General features: G+C 43.4%; 1 protein-coding gene across 7 annotated transcripts in view; it reads right to left on the bottom strand.

The window, feature by feature from the left end:
- DOCK3 (dedicator of cytokinesis 3) overlaps positions 1-18372 on the bottom strand; it is a 694815-nt gene that overhangs the window by 39321 nt on the left and 637122 nt on the right. For all 7 annotated transcript variants that reach the window (XM_054034104.1, XM_054034108.1, XM_054034105.1 and 4 more), the window contains 2 exons: positions 12598-12684; positions 10710-10814 (listed from right to left, as the gene is read on the bottom strand). In XM_054034104.1, coding sequence (XP_053890079.1) covers positions 10710-10814; positions 12598-12684 — 192 coding nt within the window. The remainder of the gene's footprint in view (positions 1-10709; positions 10815-12597; positions 12685-18372) is intronic.

The following is an 18372-nucleotide window of genomic DNA, read 5'->3' as shown; positions in this document are numbered from 1 at the left end:
CCTTCCCACTGAACAACTGCTCAACCACAAGCCCACCCCTAAAAACTCATCTGAATTGCTTCTTAGCTAAATGATTACTTTTTTTTTCTTAAACTAAACCCAAATAAATATATAGACACACAACCAGATGCAGCACTGTGGATTGGGAAAGTCTCTCCTGTCAAAATGAAATTTACAGGTAAGGGACAAAAGGCTTGATGCTCCTGTGACCTGGCAATAAAGGTCTCTGTCTAGCATTTTAATAATTATCCACAGGGCCCTGTGATAATAATATTGAATAAAAATGAATAAAAATATTCATGGTAGGGCTACCAAGGAAGCATTTCCACCCATCCAGTAGTACTGTCAGGAAAAATTATGGACTGAATTCTAAATGGCTGCTTAGCTAACTTCCTCTTCAAATCAGGAAGCTGCCATCTCTTTTGCTGAGTGAGCTCCAATTCCTAAGGGTTATGATCCATGGAATCACTGTAGTCAGATATGCCTCTTTACTGAAGTCATGAATCCACCTGGACAGAAAGTATTTGGATCTTTTACGACCTTTTTTGGAACTTTTGAACAATGTAAAAAGGGAGTCTGACCTTCTAAAGTCCTGAGTCCCATGAAAATTATATTTCAGTTCTCTAACTATAGTCCTATAAACAAAAACTTTGATCAGAATTAAGGTTACTTAAGTGAAACACCTGCCAAAGCAAGGAAACTTCCATTTTAGGTAACCTTTATACATCTTGATACACATATAACACAATAAGCAAAAGCACTGACAGACTTTTCATCTCCACAAAAACATCCCCTTGTATTTCCAACATATAAACAACCAGAATGCACTCACTGAGCTCCTGTTAATTGCACTCAAATGGACAGCCACAAATCCAATCACTCTTAGACACATTTACTATATCCATTTTGTATTGGTATTTTAGGGTAGAGCTGTAGAGATGCCCATAATTAAAGTTGCCTAACACCATGAAAAGCCCCTGTTTTTAGTTGCTTATAACTTCAACCCTAATGCTTAACGTTTGTAAGGATGTTTCCTTGTGTTTCAAGCATTGAAATGGGATCCAGGAAAGTTGGATTCTATCCCAAGCTCTGCCATGTACTTTCGATATACTGGATATACTGGAATTGGAAAAGGTACAGAAAAGGGCAACAAAACTGCTGTGGCGAAAGTAAATAAGGAAGTGTTATTTACTCCATCTCATAACACATGAACTGGGGTCACCAAATGAAATTAATAGGCATTTTTAAAACAAACAAAAGGAAGTATTTTTTTCACACAACGCACAGTCAACCTGCAGAACTCTTTGCCAGAGGATGTTGTGAAGGCTGTGACTATAACAGGGTTCAAAAAAGAACTAGATATGTTCATGGAGAATAGGTCCATCAATTGCTATTAGCCGGGATGAGCAGGGATGGTGTCTCTAGCCTCTGTTTGCCAGATTCAGAGAATGGGCGACAGGGGATGGATCACTTGATAATTGCCTGTTCTGTTCATTCCCTCTGAAGCACCTGGCATTGGCCACTGTCAGAAGACAGGATACTGGGCTAGATGGACCATTGGTCTGACCCAGTATGGCTGTTCTTATGTTCTATATGATGTTGTGCAAGACTATAATAATGCACATATGCAATGGGGTCAAAATAAGATTGCACAGGCAATTGTAACAATGACATTTTCTAACTTTCATGTGCTTTTCTTTGCAACCTTAACATTCATTTAACGTAGTGTCACAGGGCAGGATTCCCTCACCCTGGGTTTGTACTGCAGACAGACCTCATGCACACCAGTGGTAAATTCAATACCAAGTGCTGTAATTATAATGTGCTTTATACATGCTTGTTCCCCACAGAATAAGGCTTTCCCCCAAGCCTTTACCTTCTACCAAGGCACAGGGCAGGAGAGGGAGAGAGAGAGAGCTGACCTCTTTGAGATCTTTGGCTTCTCTGGCCCTTTCTTTCAGCATTCCCCCTCCCTACTGTTTCCTCCTGCCTCTTAATTGCTTCCAGCTGAAGAGCTGAATGACACCACCAATTAGTTGAGCATTGAGTACTTAAAATAATACCTCATCAATTTACCCCATGTGGCCATACTTCCAAAGTGCACAGAGTGGGGAGTCAGCCGTAGGCAACTCACATTCTGTCACACGTAGGTTTTTGTATGTAATGTTATTGGCATATATGAGATCAGAGACCTTCCTGAGTGCATGAGAGAGACAAAATATGGGACTTCTATGGCAGGTGTCACCAGGTATCATTGCTACACTCTTCCAAGTTCTTTTCCTTAAAGTGCAAGAAGATGTTCAGTCTAGGAAAAACATGTGTGGTATTGTCCATTTTGTTATGCAAGGTTCTGTGTGGAGGAAGCTGTGCAACCAGCAAGAGTCAATTCTTGAGGCAGAATTGCCCCCTGAGTCAACCTGATTGGTGTTGGGCTGAAAATTATGATTGAAGGCATTGCCTGCATGCTTTTTGTGCCAGTCACTGTCCCAGGACTGGTGTTTATTTAAAAAAAAAACATATTTAGGATACACACAGATTCTGCTTCACTGATTTCTCTTCCACCAGGAAGCTGATGTGCAAGGCTCCAGACATCTTTTAGAAGGGCAACAGTATTATTTATTATTTTGTTTTACAATAGCACATACAGGCTCCAGCCAAGATCTTAGGCCTATGGTGTCACAAACTGTACGAATAGTTAGTGAGAGCCTCTGCCCCCAAAAGTTTACAATTTAAATAGATAAGACAAACAAAAGGTGAGTGGGGAACACAGGGAGATGGAGGGACTTGCCCAAGGTCATGCAGCATTAGGATTAGAATGCAGGTCTCCTGAGTTCCAGTCCACTGCCTCATCCATTTGACCATACTGCCTATCTCACAGTAGTTCAGTTTCTCTAGTCTTTTGGCACACAAACTCAAGAATCAACTCCACTCTTAGAAAACTATCTATGTCTGGACAGCCCCATGAAGAGACATGTAACTGAGCACTAAATGTGTTAGGGAGTCTATGGCCCCAGTAACTGCAAGATGTCATAGGCAAATAGGTGAGAAAAGCTGAGCTGCTAACTGCATGGACTTCTGGATTCACTTCTTAAAGGCAAAAACAAACCACACACACATGCTGCATTTGCTGTACCTGTGGGTAAGTGTGCTGTTGAACTAATTACAACATGCTCTTCCACATTCACCAGGAAGCTGACAGGAGAGTTTTGGTCTTCCCCATTACAAAATACACTTTATCCACTGTCCGTGCTCAAATCGACCAGTTGTCAAATTAAAGACTGATATGTCACCGGCACTGTGTCATGACCAACATGATGAAAATCTTAGGGAAGATATTCTGGGTGTCATAAAAAAATGACGAACAGAAATATCAATGGGCAATGATTCAGACTCCACTTTTGGAATATGAACATGGGCATCTTTAAAATTGATGAGTGCAAGGAAACTTTCCAGTTCCATTGCTGCTATGTATTTCTATCTTGAACTAGAATCATAGAATATCAGGGTTGGAAGGTCATCTAGTCTAACCCCCTGCTCAAAGCAGGACCAATCCCCATACAGATTTTTGCCCCAGATCCCTAAATGGCCCCCTCAAGGATTGAGCTCACAACCTTGGGTTTAGCAAGCCAGTGCTCAAAACACTGAGCTATCCCTACCTACCTACAGACTATGAAAGAATTTATCCATATGAGATCTATAGCCAAGAGGACTATGGGGTAGAATTCTTAAAAGTGCTCAGAATTGGTTTAATTGCTCCCATTGATGTCAGTGGTAAAACTCCCACTGACTTAAATGGGAGCATAGTTAGACAACATTATGCACTTTTGATCTACTGGAGAGGGCAAACAGGATTAGTACAGTCTTTGGAATCTTTCTGACATCAAAACTTGCTTTATTGCTTGAATGCTGACCAGGTGCCTAATGCCTGCCAGCAATATCTTATTTTGTTTTAAGTTTGAAGGAATTGGTGAAGTGATGAAATGCATTAGAGTGGAAGTTGAAAGAATTCTACATACAACCTATCTGAAACTAGATGGTACACACTAATTGTTGGTGGATTTCTCTCCTTTGTTTGAAGTGATGAATTTTGTCTTTTTGGAGAGAAGGGGATCTGCTGATATTCTGATGTGAGAAGACTGTTGGAGGCCTCTCTAGTTCTCAGCCTCTGGACAACTTGAATGAGAAGGCCCACTTGAAACAAGAGCTAACCTTGGACTTTGCTGGAGAGCAGCCAAATCAACAAAATTCTGAGAGGAAGACTAAGGGCGTTTCTTTTCTGGGACACAGGCCTTCTGTTCTGCATTAGCTTTTAGGTCCTTGTCTAAGTTGTTCCCAAAGTACTGGCCTGGAAAAGGTAGTACAATAAAATTCTGTTTGGCCTGGACATCCAGTTGCTATGAATAAAGCCATGTAGCCCTCCTGTCCTTGTTAATAAGGAGAGCTAATGACAAAGACTAAGTTGAAGGCAACTTTGTGGATATACTTTGTGGCACACTGGCAAATCTCCAAGTTCTTCCTCCTTCTGCATTACTTCTTAGGTATCCCCTGTTCTAGATTTGACTTAGAATCATAGAATATTAGGGTTGGAAGAGACCTCAGGAGGGCATCTAGTCCAACCCCCTGCTCAAAGCAGGACCAACACTAACTAAATCATCCCAGCCAGGGCTTTGTCAAGCTGGGCCTTAAAAACCTCTAGGGATGGAGATTCCTCCACCTCCCTAGGTAATCCATTCCAGTGCTTCACCACCCTCCTAGTGAAATAGTGTTTCCTAATATCCAACCTAGACCTCCCCCACTGCAACTTGAGACCATTTCTCCTTGTTCTGTCATCTGACTTCTAGTAGTCTGTTTCCTTGAGAGCAAAATGCTGAGGCTATGCTGACTGAAATACATTTTGAGACAAGCTCTTAGTCATTCTTAAAATGGGTATCCACCCGTCAATAACAGATTCTTGATGGCCACCGTTCATGGAAAGCAAATAGAGCTCTCTTTAATACTGAAGGCTGACAAGTGCACATTGGGAATCCATTCTTCAAATGTCTCTTTGGGCAAGATACAGTTTACAGTTTGGAAAAGATGGAGTGCTACTGGGTGAGCCTTCTCTTTAACAAAGTCAAGGAGATTTGGGTGTATGGAGAAACATGTCTTCTTTAGTCTTAAGGTAGAAGAGGCATTTGACAGATTTTCCTTTTCTGCTAGTTTCCTTCTCTGACGATAAGTGCAGGACCCTGGATACTTCATCAATCAAAAAATGGGAGTTCTCTGTGGTAAAATGGTGGGACCAACTATGCCCCAGAATGTCAGTGTCTCTGATGTCCTTAAGCATTTTACTTCTTTTTGGGGGGGCTAGGGGAGAGGTGGTGAGAGTTTTCTTTATGTTCCATGTTAAAGATCATTATTGTAATGGAAGGAGGAATATAAAGATTTTTATTTTGTCTCTGCATTCTCCTGGCACCTCATCTGTGGTAGTGGGAGGTCTGACTATGACTGCTTTTGGCTAACATTAATCAACCATGTAACTATATGATCCATGCAGATACGTCCGCTAACTCAGTCTCTGAAGTGTCTGTACACTATCAGTCATTAAGAGAGAAAGAGGGAGTTTATTGAGGTTGTTACACTATTAATTCCCACTCTACTATCAGAAACACTGCTATGGAATATAATTACAGAATTAATGGGGATTATAATTATATACAGTGTATTTGCTGTTACTGTCACTAGCAGCAATTCCCACACTCTTATACAATTTAATCAAGAGTAATTGTTGTACCACCGAAAACTCATGCATATTCGTAAACATACAGGCCAGGTTCACTTATGGAACTACAGACCTTAGGATCTCTTCTTCTGCTATACTGATTAGTTTTTATTGTTCATGTTCTGAAATTTCCACTGACAGATACAAAAGATAAAACTGAGATAATTTCCTCTGGAAATCTCCATATGTGTTGATACTGGTTTCTTCTATATTTTGCCTTTCACAGTTGAACTACTGGATATGGTTATGCTTTTCTGTTTTTTTTTTTTTTTTTTTTTTTTGACCCTGACAAATCATTTTTATCATGTAAGATTCTGTAGGTTATCAGGGTTTGAGCACCCCTAATATTCCAGTCCTTAAATTTTTTTTTATGTTCACTCTTGTAAAATTTGTCATCTCTTTTGATCTCTTTACCCACTCACATTCCACATCAGAACCAAGCTAATTGACACAAGCTTTGCACATCTTAGCTTTGGCTTAACTTTCTAATCTAGTCTGTTTCGCTTCAGCTCCCTTTCCTCCATCCAAACTGTGTGCCTAACTGCCCTTTTGTTTCTTTCATGCCTCTCATGTCTGTCCCTTGTTCTATGCTGTCCTCCACCAGTGGGCACCTCTGTTGCTGACCTATTCCAATATGCCTCCATCCCCTTCAAGTTTTTCCATAAAACACACTTTTTTAAAATGACAGGTTTCAGAGTAGCAGACGTGTTAGTCTGTATCCGCAAAAAGAACAGGAGTACTTGTGGCACCTTAGAGACTAACAAATTTATTAGAGCATAATAAATGCTATCTAAACTGCTACATGCCACAAGGAGCCACAACAGTAGTTCCCTTAACCCACCCAGCAATATTGTTAATCTTTCCAGCTATACTCTTAGCCCAGCAGAAGAGTCTGTCCTATCTCGGGGCCTCTCCTTTTGTCCCTCCAGACCCACAAACATGATACAGTTCTGCGGTGACCTAGAATCCTACTTTCAACGTCTCCGACTCAAAGAATATTTTCAACATACCTCTGAACAGCATACTAACCCACAGAATCCCCCCTACCAGCACTACAAAAAAAAGGATTCTGCGTGGACTCCTCCGGACGGTCGAAACAACAGACTGGATTTCTACATAGATTGCTTCCGTCAACGTGCAAAGGCTGAAATTGTGGAAAAGCAACATCACTTGCCCCATAACCTCAGCCATGCTGAACACAACGCCATCTACAGCCTCAGAAACAACCCTGACATCATAATCAAAAAGGCTGACAAAGGAGGTGCTGTCGTCATCATGAATAAATTGGAATATGACCAAGAGGCTGCTAGACAGCTCTCTAACACCACATTCTACAGGCCATTATCCTCTGATCCCACTGAGGATTACCTAAAGAAACTACACCATCTGCTAAAAAAGACTCCCTGACAAAGCACAGGAACAAATCTGTATAGACACATGCCTAGAACCCTGACCAGGGGTATTCTATTTGCTACCCAAGATCCATAAACCTGGAAATCCTGGATGCCCCATCATCTCAGGCATTGGCACCCTAACATCAGGCTTGTCTGGTTATGTGGACTCTCTCCTCAGACCCTACACTACCAGCACTCCCAGCTATCTTCGAGACACCACTGACTTCCTGAGGAAACTACAATCCATTGGTGATCTTCCAGAAAACACCATCCTGGCCACTATGGACGTAGAAGCCCTCTACACCAATATTCCACACAAAGATGGACTACAAGCTATCAGGAACAGTATCCCCGATAATGTCACAGCTAACCTGGTGGCTGAACTTTGTGACTTTGTCCTCACCCACAACTATTTCACATTTGGGGACAATATATACCTTCAAGTCAGTGGCACTGCTATGGGTACCCGCGTGGCCCCACAGTATGCCAACCTTTTTATGGCTGACTTAGAACAACGCTTCCTTAGCTCTCGTCCCCTAACGCCCCTACTCTACTTGCGCTACATTGATGACATCTTCATCATCTGGACCCATGGAAAAGAAGCCCTTGAGGAATTCCACCAGGATTTCAATAATTTCCATCCCACCATCAACCTCAGCCTAGATCAATCCACACAAGCGGTCCATTTCCTGGACACTACTGTGCTAATAAGCGATGGTCACATAAATACCACCCTATACCGGAAACCTACTGACCGCTACACTTACCTACATGCCTCCAGCTTCCATCCAGGACACACCACACGATCCATTGTCTACAGCCAAGCTCTAAGATATAACCGCATTTGCTCCAATCCCTCAGATAGAGACAAGCACCTACAAGATCTCTATCAAGCATTCTTAAAACTACAATACCCACCTGGTAAAGTGAAAAAACAGATTGACAGAGCCAGAAGAGTACCCAGAAGTCACCTCCTACAAGACAGGCCCAACAAAGAAAATAACAGAACACCACTAGCTGTCACCTTCAACCCCCAACTAAAACCTCTCCAGCGCATCATCAGAGATCTACAACCTATCCTGAAAGATGATCCTTTACTCTGAGATCTTGGGAGACAGAACTGTCCTCGCTTACAGACAACCCCCCCAACCTAAAGCAAATACTCACCAGCAACCACACATCACTGAACAAAACCACTGACCCAGGAACCTATCCTTGTAACAAAGCCCGATGCCAACTCTGTCCACATATCTATTCAAGTGACATTATCATAGGACCTAATCACATCAGCCATACCATCAGGGGCTTGTTCACCTGCACATCTACCAATGTGATATATGCCATCATGTGCCAGCAATGCCCCTCTGCCATGTACATTGGCCAAACCGGACAGTCTCTAGGCAAAAGAGTTAATGGTCACAAATCTGACATCAGGAATCATAATACTCAAAAATCAGTGGGAGAACACTTTAACCTGTCTGGTCATTCAATGACAGACCTGCGGGTGGCTATCTTACAACAGAAAAACTTCAAAAACAGACTCCAATGAGAGACTGCTGAGCTGGAATTGATATGCAAACTAGATACAATCAACTCAGGATTGAATAAGGACTGGAAATGGCTGAGCCATTACAAACATTGAATCTATCTCCCCTTGTAAGTATTCTCACACTTCTTATCAAACTGTCTGTACTGGGCTATCTTGATTATCACTTCAAAAGTTTTTTTTCTCTTACTTAATTGGCCTCTCAGAGTTGGTAAGACAACTCCCACCTGTTCATGCTCTCTGTATGTGTGTATATATATCTCCTCGATATATATTCCACTCTATATGCATCCAAAGAAGTGGGCTGTAGCCCACGAAAGCTTATGCTCTAATAAATTTGTTAGTCTCTAAGGTGCCACAAGTACTCCTGTAATTTTTTTAAAATTACCTATACACCAGAATTTAAATGTTAAAACTCCCTTCCAAGTACTGGTAACTTAATTTTTTAAAATTGGGAAACCTTAAAAATATATACATTACTAACAAAGCACCCACACACTCTCACCATTGCAGACTCTGTCCTCCCTTCCTCCTATGCCCCACAGACTTGGTTACAATCTCTTGTCACACTTTCCCTTGAAGAAAACCAGAAATCTGGAGTTCTAGTTGTCTCAAGTTAGTTTATCTTGTCAATGTAGTCGGCTAGGGCTCTACCTACACTAGAATTGTCAGACAAGTAAGTTTTATATGAGGTGTCAAACGATAACCAGCAACACCCATTTTAGGGACACAGGACTGGAAGGGACCTCCTGGGTCATCAAGTCCAGTCCCCTGCTATCACAGGCAACCCAATCATATAATCTCATTCATAAGGTTATCAAGTTCCATCTTAAAATCAGTTAGGTTGTTTATCCCCACTACTTCTATCAGGGGCTGCTCTAGATTCTCACTTTTCTGATGCTTAGAAACCTTCCTCTAATTTCCAGCCTAAATTTATTCACAGTCAGGTTATAACCACTTGTTCTTATAAGCATTATCTTTTAGTTTAAATAGCACTTCTCCCTTTCTGGTGTTTACTTCCCAGATATATTTATAGAGCACAATCATATCCACTCAGAGCCTTCATTTTCCTAGGCTAGGCTTTTAGTGTTGATTCCCTATTAGAAAAAAGGAGTCAACCACTCTTTTAAAACAGTAGGTATTAAACCCAGTTGATCATGTATAGACCAGTGGGCAATGAGGATTGACACCAATTTATGTAGACGAGGGGCTGTGTTTTACAGCTGTGGCTGAACATGTCTGAAAATTCCAGTGTAAAAGCAGCCTAGAAGAGTTACCAACTTGATATTAGGCTCTGAACGTCATTTGAGACCTTGTAAGTATGATGTGATATGAAAAAATGGAAGTTTGTAATGTACTACAGCCAGAATTGCTGCAACAGGGTGCTCTGCTGAATGGAGAGAAAGAAATGCTGTTGGGTCTGGATAAGACTTTTCACATGCACAAACTTGCATGTATCAAAACTCCTGATATGAGCTTGCAAATCTGTGCACCTGAAAATCCACCCCTCTGTGTCTTCACCATGAATTATTACCAATGGTCCAGTTCCTTTAGTTTACCCAGTAAGCTGGCTTTATGGGAACAGATATAACAAGCTACCCATTTCTCACTGTAGGAAGCAAGAGAGATTACATGCCAAGACCTGACATATCTTACACCAATCAGTGTGAAACATGGCCAACTTGCCACCATGGTTTGATGTTTTACAGATCTCTGTGTTTATTACATAAACAAAAATCAGCTGTAAGTTTCCAAAATGGTTGGTGTTAAAACTACCCTTGGTTGTTCCTGATAGTTACAAAACAATACAAAATATTAAAGCACAGAGTTTGAGGGCAGTAAGTAGCCCAGTGGAAATGACACAAAAAAGTCTCTGAACTGGATCAATCAGTTCTATCCCTTTCAAAGCAAAACCTTATTTTTAACACTCAACATTCACAACATTCCTCTCTCCCACAAAAAACCCAGACCTGGTTGATATGTTGCACTTTCTTCTGAACTGCCTTACCCGAAGGAAGAAGGGGAATTTCCGGCCATAAAAACCAACTCTGAAAAACTCAGGTTCCAAGCGCTGCTGTTCCATGATGTTATCATAATAGGTAGCTTCCATTTTCTGTGGACGGAAAAAGCAGTTGATAACTAACTCAAAGTTCCTGCTACTGTTTCAGAATCTCAATCCACATTAGAACCTCATAATAATACTTTGCATTTACGTAGTGCCTGTTATGTAAGGATTTCAAAACACTTAAACATTACAGTAATTAAACAAAACTCCTAGGAAATGGGTAAGTTTAATTATCCCCATTTTACATTACATTTTATGGGAATTAGAATTATAGATTTCAGAATTAGTTAGTGGCAACTATTGGGATTAAAATCTAGATCTCCTGAATCCCAGTCTCCTGTTTTAACCATATTCTCTCCCACAGGTTAAACAGTGAACCAAAGGGCAGGAAAGGGCAGGAAGTGGAGTTGGATTAGACTATCTGGAATTCTGGACATCCATAAGTTTAACAGGAAGAAGGAAAAAAATGATTTGCGGGAAGGAGAAGGTACTTTTCTACTGATAGTATGCTGGTCTGTCCCAAAAGCAGGCTCTCAGACCTTGTTGTCCAGCTGGGCCACATGCAACTCAAAGCTCAAAAAGGCTCACAGCTAGTTCACTATTAACAGTGGTGACTTTTTTGGAGAGAGGAATCCAGTTTGGAATCCTAGCCTCCCGTGCAGGGGAACCTAATGGCACCTTTGGCCCAGACACAGAACTCTGAGTCAAGGTTCTTGGTTCCTGCATACATTAACCCTTCTTCTGAAGAAGGGGCTTTAGCCTCAAAACATTACAGGTAGAATAAATAAACAGACAGAATAATGTGGAAATAGAATGAAGGAGAGAGACAGAAAATAGGGGGGAGGGGAAGATGGGGAGAAACTCATCAAATAAATTCATGTCTAATACAGATTTAAGAAACCTGAACAGAAAACAGATTTTTTTTTTTTTAACAGAAGAGATCAGAATAAGAATCAGGTGAATGGCTGTTACTGACTAGTCAAGATTTTTTCACCCTACTGATTAAATCCAACCAATGAGGAAACGGCAATAATAACTAATTTACTGATGCAGTTTTAGGATAATGATACAATACTGAATTAAGCTTCATCCTTGGACAGGTGTGCTGATCAACCTGAGACTCAATTCACAAACATATGGCACTTTTTATTTTAGTGTAATACTTGATATTTTATGGACATAAACCAGATTGGATGAACTATAGAGTTTAAAATCCTTACTGATGCCTTGGTTAAGATTATCTGATAAAAGCAGCAGTGACACAAATTTACCTTGACAATTAATTACTCGCTTTTATGAGAGAATCGACATGATTGGCAGGAATACCATGAACTTCACTGTGCTTTGCATTCTGTTTATCTCTCTTTATCTTCTCATAAGCCTAGACTGACATGTTACTCTTGCTGCCCTTAGAATAAATTTGATATAAAACCATAGCACTGAGGGGGAGACCAATTTGGCCGCCAATAAAGAAAATATATAAATAAATCAAATTTTAATGCAGTAATACAAATATATATGTATATATTTTGTGCTTGTGAGCATAATTCATATTTATATATTTAACTGTTGTCCATATATTTATTGGTAATTACGGCTGGCAGGATCAGAAGTTACTTCAACGAGCCTATTTGGGAGAGTTATGTCTATTTGTTAGTAAAGGTTGCAGGAACAGATCTGTAATCTTGGCAGAGGGGGGAAAATGACATACTCAGAAAGGAGCCATCCTAACTGTGTGAGGAGCTTTTAATTCAGGCTTCTCTGACATGTCAGCAGTAATCACTAAGGAATGGATAAAGAGTTTGGAGGGAGAAGGGCTGGTTTCACTTACCCGAATCCAGCTGAGGCTTTGATAATCATACAGACTTTCATACTGAATGGCCAGCTCTCTGCACAGTGGGATTCCAAACTCCCAGCTCTGCAAAAACAAACCAGACTCAGACCAACTGGGATTCTCAGCCACAACTAAAGCTCTTAACAGTTAAGAACAGGGAAATGCATTTTGGGGGAATTCATTAGAGATTAAAACCCAAGGAGAAAACACACATGAAAACACAATGTAATACAGGGTTTTCTATTAGGCTTCATATAAATATCTGATGCAAGACATTTAGCAACTTGATGCTAACAGATGCCTATGTTTCTGTGAGTTTTACATCATTCTTAATTCGCTAATCAGATCAGGAACTTCTTCAGAGAAAGATACAAGAGCTAACAAATAGGCTTACTGTAAAAAAAAAAGCTCTGCATAGCTACTCCGCCTTCTGCCTAAACCCCAATGGAATAAAGTCAAGTTTAATCATGGGATTGGCCCTAGCTATCTGAAAGATTGCATCTCTCTCCCTGAATACGACACCACCCCACCCCGACTGCTATTTCCCACAGGAACAATGATGTTGTCAAGCACTAGAAAAGACTCTTGAGCATAGAAAAGGAGAGGTTACTTACCTGTACAGTAATTTGAGTTGTTTTCGATGATTTGTCCCTATGGGTGCTCCATTGTAGGATATGTGCATGCCTTTTCACTTTTGACAGGAGACTTTTATTAGCAATGTCTGTAGGTCCATGTCTGTGCACTATACACTTTGTGCTCCAGGATCAGGGAATTTAGGAAGGGGCAGACCCACTGCCTCTCCAGTACCTTCTCAACCATGAAGTCTTCTAGACTCTGCAGCAGAGGGGAGGGAGGACAGTAGGTGGAGCACCCATAGGGACAATCCATCTCAAAGAACTCAAGTTACTGTATAAGTAAGTAACCTCTCCTTCTTTTTCAAGTTATTGTTCTTATGGGTGTTCCACTATAGGAGACTCCTAAGCAGAAATTCAAGATGGATGCAGGTGCTGAAAAGGTAGATCCAAGATGGTTTGGAGGACAGCATCACTGAGGGCTGTATCAGTCCTGGAAGCAGTTAGGATGGAGTAATGCTTGGAGACGTTAGCTAAGGATCAGATTGTGACTATGCAGATCTCCATGATGGGAATGCCTTTAAGAAGGGCTATGGACATGGACTGAGCCCTGGTGGAGTTGGCTGTTACTTTAGGTAGGGGATGCACCCCAACAGCTTCATAGCAGGCTACAATGCAACCTGAAACCCACTTTGACAGTCTCTGAGTAGAGCTTGGCTATTCCTTCAACCTTTCAATGAAAGAAACAAATAGTTGGGGGAAAGCCCTGAAAGTCTTTGTCCTGTCAAGACAGAAGGCAAGCACCCTTCTAACATCTAAAGTATGGAGATTAGCCTCCTCTTTCAAGGTGTGGGGCTTAGGATAAAACACAGAAATGGCTGTCTTGATTGATATGGAACTCTGACAAGAACTTTGACTGACAACAAGGATGGGGGTGTAACAAAGGCTTGTCACAGTAAAAGATGGTGTGGGGCAGGTTGGCCATGAGTGCTCCTAGTTCCCCTATCCTCCTGGCTGAAGTGATGACTATCAGGAATGAGGTCTAGAAGAAGAGGCTAAGTAGCGAACAGCTATCCATTGGTTTAAATGGAAGGTTCCTCATGGCACTGAGGACCAGGTTAAGGTCCCACGATAGTGTGGAATTCCTAACATGATGGAACAGATTGGATAAGCCTCTAAGGAGCCTGGCTATGGTAGGATGGGTGAAGAGTGAAAAGTTGTAATAGTGGCCAAGTGCACTCTAATGGAGCTCTAGAGAGTCCTTGTACCTTCAAGTCCAATAGTTAATCAAGAACCTTCAAGAGGGGAGATTCCAAAGAGGGTATAGAATGGAAAGAGCACAAGAGGTGGAAGTGTTTCCACTTTTGCAGGCAGGCTTTGTGTGTGTCTGGCTTTCTACTGCTCAAGAGCATGGGCTGCATTTCTTGAGAGCAGCCTGAGGTGGGTTATGATGCCCACATCCTGTGTCAGGAAATCTGGTATGAGAGGAAGACACTGAGGCATTGTCAGAGAGCGGTGAAGCAGCTCTGGGAACCACACTTGTCTCAGCCACTCAGATGCTATCAGTATAGCCACTGCTTGCTCTTGCTTCAACTTGGCTCCTCGGGTGGGATGCAGGGGACAACCCTGGATAGCTTGTATAAGCCCTGGACCATTGGTACTGAAATGGTCAAGAGTGTTAAACTGTCTGATTTGCTGAAATACCTTTGTTCCAGGTGTATAAATTCCAAGAGAATGAAGCATTGCCTTGGCATCTTTGAGGGAGTGGATATCAAGGTGTCAGCATCGCCAATGAAGAGCTTAGGCCCTTCAAAGGGGAGGTCTTCAACAGTATTCTGAACTTGTTGGTGAGATCAGAAGATTGTAGCCAGGAGGCTTGCCACATAACTACTGTGGTTGCCATGGACCGTGAGGCTGTGTTGGCAGCGCTGAAGGAGACCCGCAGAGAAGGGAAGCTTTAATGATTAACTGACCCTCTGAAATTAATGCTCAAAATTGTTCTCTCTGGTCTTGTGGCAGGTATTCAATAAAATGAGTAAACTTAGAATAACAGTTGAAATCATATTTTGCCATCAAGATCTGGTAATTCGCAACCTGAAACTGAAAAGCAATGGATGAATAGCTTTTCTGACCCAAAAGGTCTAAGTGCTTAGACTCCTTGACCAAGGGTGTGGACTGGAGAGAACTTGTTGGTTTCTCTCAATGACTGTGTCCATCAAGGAATTGGGGGTGGGGTGAGAGAAAAAATTATTCGAGTTCCCTCGCTAGAATGTAATTTTTGTATCTGGCCATTTGCATGTGGGTGCAATGGTGGCAGGTGTCTGCCATACAGTACGGGCTGGTGACAATAATGCCTTATTAATAGGCAAGGTGACCTTGTTCTGGAGGGCAGAATGTCCATCAGGGAACATTGCATCTCCTTAACTTCTTTCAGTGGAATTTAGGGGGATTCATCCAGTTGTTTCATTAGGTTCTGAATCACCCTGAAATCAACCTGTAGAAGGGTGGTGCTGACATCATCACCTTATCATGGAAAGAGGAGGATTTTTATGACAGGGTGTCTCCTCCTCGGCTGTTGGCTCCTGTTCCTCCTGAGCCTCCTCCTGGACAGGGGAAAGGAGCAGTATAGGTGACTGAACTTGTAGAACCAGAGGCCATTGTGATACTGGTAGGTGCTCTCAGTGAGGTCTCTTATGATAGGGTACTCTATAAAACTGGTCTCCATAGGGAGTCCAAGGTTTCCCATAGGCCCACTGTGGTGGTGGGTAAGGAAAGGTTCCCAAGGGATGGTCCTGCCAGGAGCGTCCTCTGAGCTCTGGCATGTCCTCCTTGGGAAACAGCTCCAAAGGTGTGGGATGTTATGGAAGGGAGGCAGAGCCTTGCACAGAAATCTCAGAATCTGAGGTGGTATCATTCCACCCATGTCCAGTAGAGGGGCTCCAGGCATTGGTACTGGTAGTGATATGGGAAGATGGGTCAGTACCGACTGTCTGGATCCTGCTCCAGAGAAAGGAGGGTTGGTCACTGGCTGGTGTAATGGTACTGGGGAAGAACCTCTCTCAGTGCCCCTTAAGAGGGGAGATTCCAGTTCTTCTGAGATGAGAAGATCCTCATAGGAGAGGAACCTGGACAGTAACAGTGGGTTAAGGTAGAGGACTGGAGGAGCCAGGGCCATAGCTGGTATCAGGGCTAGACCCTGTCCTGCAGAGACCATTGTCCCTGTGCTCTGATCTGATGCATACTGAGGAGGATAGTACTGGAGACAGATGGAAGCCAGTCTGAACGTTCTGTAGCTGTGAGAAGGTAGCGATACTGATGCTTTCGAGGCAGCTTTTCTAGAGTAGTGTTTCTCAAAAACCGGTCCGTGGGCCGGCACTGGTCCCTGAGATCTGCCTGACACAGTTTTGAAAGGCAGCAAGCCAGTTCCTGGTATAAAAAAGACTGAGAAACACTGTTCTAGAGTCCTTAATCTTAGATGACTTACTGTGCCTAGAGGTGTCTGCTCTCAGTACCGAGGATGGGGCCTCTCAGTGCTGTTTACTGGAAGATCTCTTGGAATGGGATGTCTTTTTGGGAGGTGCCGACTCTTGGGGACCAAGGCCCGCAGGAGCCTCAGCAGTACCTATAATACAGTGGTGGGCAAACTACCGCCCGCGGGCCACATCTGGCCCACCAGCTGATTTAATACGGCCCTTGAGCTCCTGCTGGGGAGCAGGGTCTGGGGCTTGTCCTGCTCCCGTGCTCCAGCCGGGGAGTGTAGTCGGGGGCCGCTCTGTGCGCACATGCCGCAGCTCCGCACAGCTCCTGGAAGCAGCGACATGTTCCCACTCCGGCTCCTATGTTTAGGGGCAGCCAGGCGGCTCCTTGTGCTTCCCCCACCCCAAGCGCTGCCCTTGCAGCTCCCATTGGCCGGGAACTGCAGCCAATGGGAGCTGCAGGGGCGGTGCCTGCAGATAGGGCAGTGCACAGAGATGCCTGGCCGCGCCTCTGCATAGGATCCGGAAGGGGGACATGCCGCTGCTTCCAGGAGCTGCTTGAGGTAAGCACCACCCGGAGCCTGAACCCCTGAGCCCCTCCCGTGCCCCAACCCCTTGCCCCAGCCCTGACCCCCCCCTCCCACCCTCTGAACCCTTCGATCCCAGCCTGGAGCACCCTCCTGCACCCCAAACCCCTCATCCCCAGGCCCACTCCATAGCCTGCACCCCCAGTCAGAGCCTTCACACCCTCCCCCCTGTACACCAACCTCCTGCCCCAGCCTGGAGCCCCTCCCGCATCCTGAACTCCTCATTTCTGGCCCCACCCCAGAGCCCACACTCTCAACCAGAGCCCTCATCCCCTCCTGACCCCAACCCCAATTTCGTGAGCATTCATGGCCTGCCATACAATTTCCGTACACACATGCGGCCCTTGGGCCACAAAGTTTGCCCACCCCTGCTATAATAGGATGTACGGTCTCCTTGAGTCCAGCTTTAAAAGGTGACCATACCCTCTTCTGAAGTCTTTCTTAGGGGAATGGGATTTTCTCCTCTTTGAATGCTTCTTTTCTGAAACTGCTTCTAGAGTTCAGGAAGTACCACCGGTGACGCCAGAGAGGCTAAGCTGATGAGTGGAAGAGGATTTGGATCCCCCAAGCCTCAGGGAGTGCTCTAATAGGAGGAGTGTCAATCTATCCTACCTCAGTTTGCAAGATCTGCTTTTGAACCCTGTACAGACCTTGCAATTTGATGGGTTATGTGACCTTCCAAGGCACTGGACACAGCTGGAGTGCCAGTCACTGAGGGGGAAAGTTCTGTGGCAGGTCTGGCAGGGTTTGAAACCTACAGTCCTTGGCATAACCCCGGTAGAGAGTGCCACAAGCAACAAAGAAAGCTTGAGGTGGGTGAACCGCCCAGAAAGCACAAACTTGTACTTCAAAACTAAAACTAAAATAAAAATCTAAACAAAACAAAACAAGAAAGAAGAACAAATACTCTTAGAGCAGCAGCAGACACCCCAGTGATCCATCTTGATCCAATGGCAGTTGAGAAGGAACTGGAGTGGCAGTGGGTCTGCCCCTCCCTAGATGCCCTTGCACTGGAGCACAAGGTGTATAATGCACAGAACAGACCTGTGGTCACTGCTAATTAAAGCATCTGGTCAAGAGTGCATAGGTGCATACACATTCTATGGTGGAGCACCCCTAGGGACAATAACTTGAAAA

This window comes from Malaclemys terrapin, chromosome 7 (genome assembly GCF_027887155.1).
Source record: "Malaclemys terrapin pileata isolate rMalTer1 chromosome 7, rMalTer1.hap1, whole genome shotgun sequence".
NCBI lineage: Eukaryota > Metazoa > Chordata > Testudines > Emydidae > Malaclemys > Malaclemys terrapin.
The sequence above is the reverse complement of the archived record's forward strand: the minus strand, read 5'-3'. Positions and strand labels throughout refer to the sequence as shown.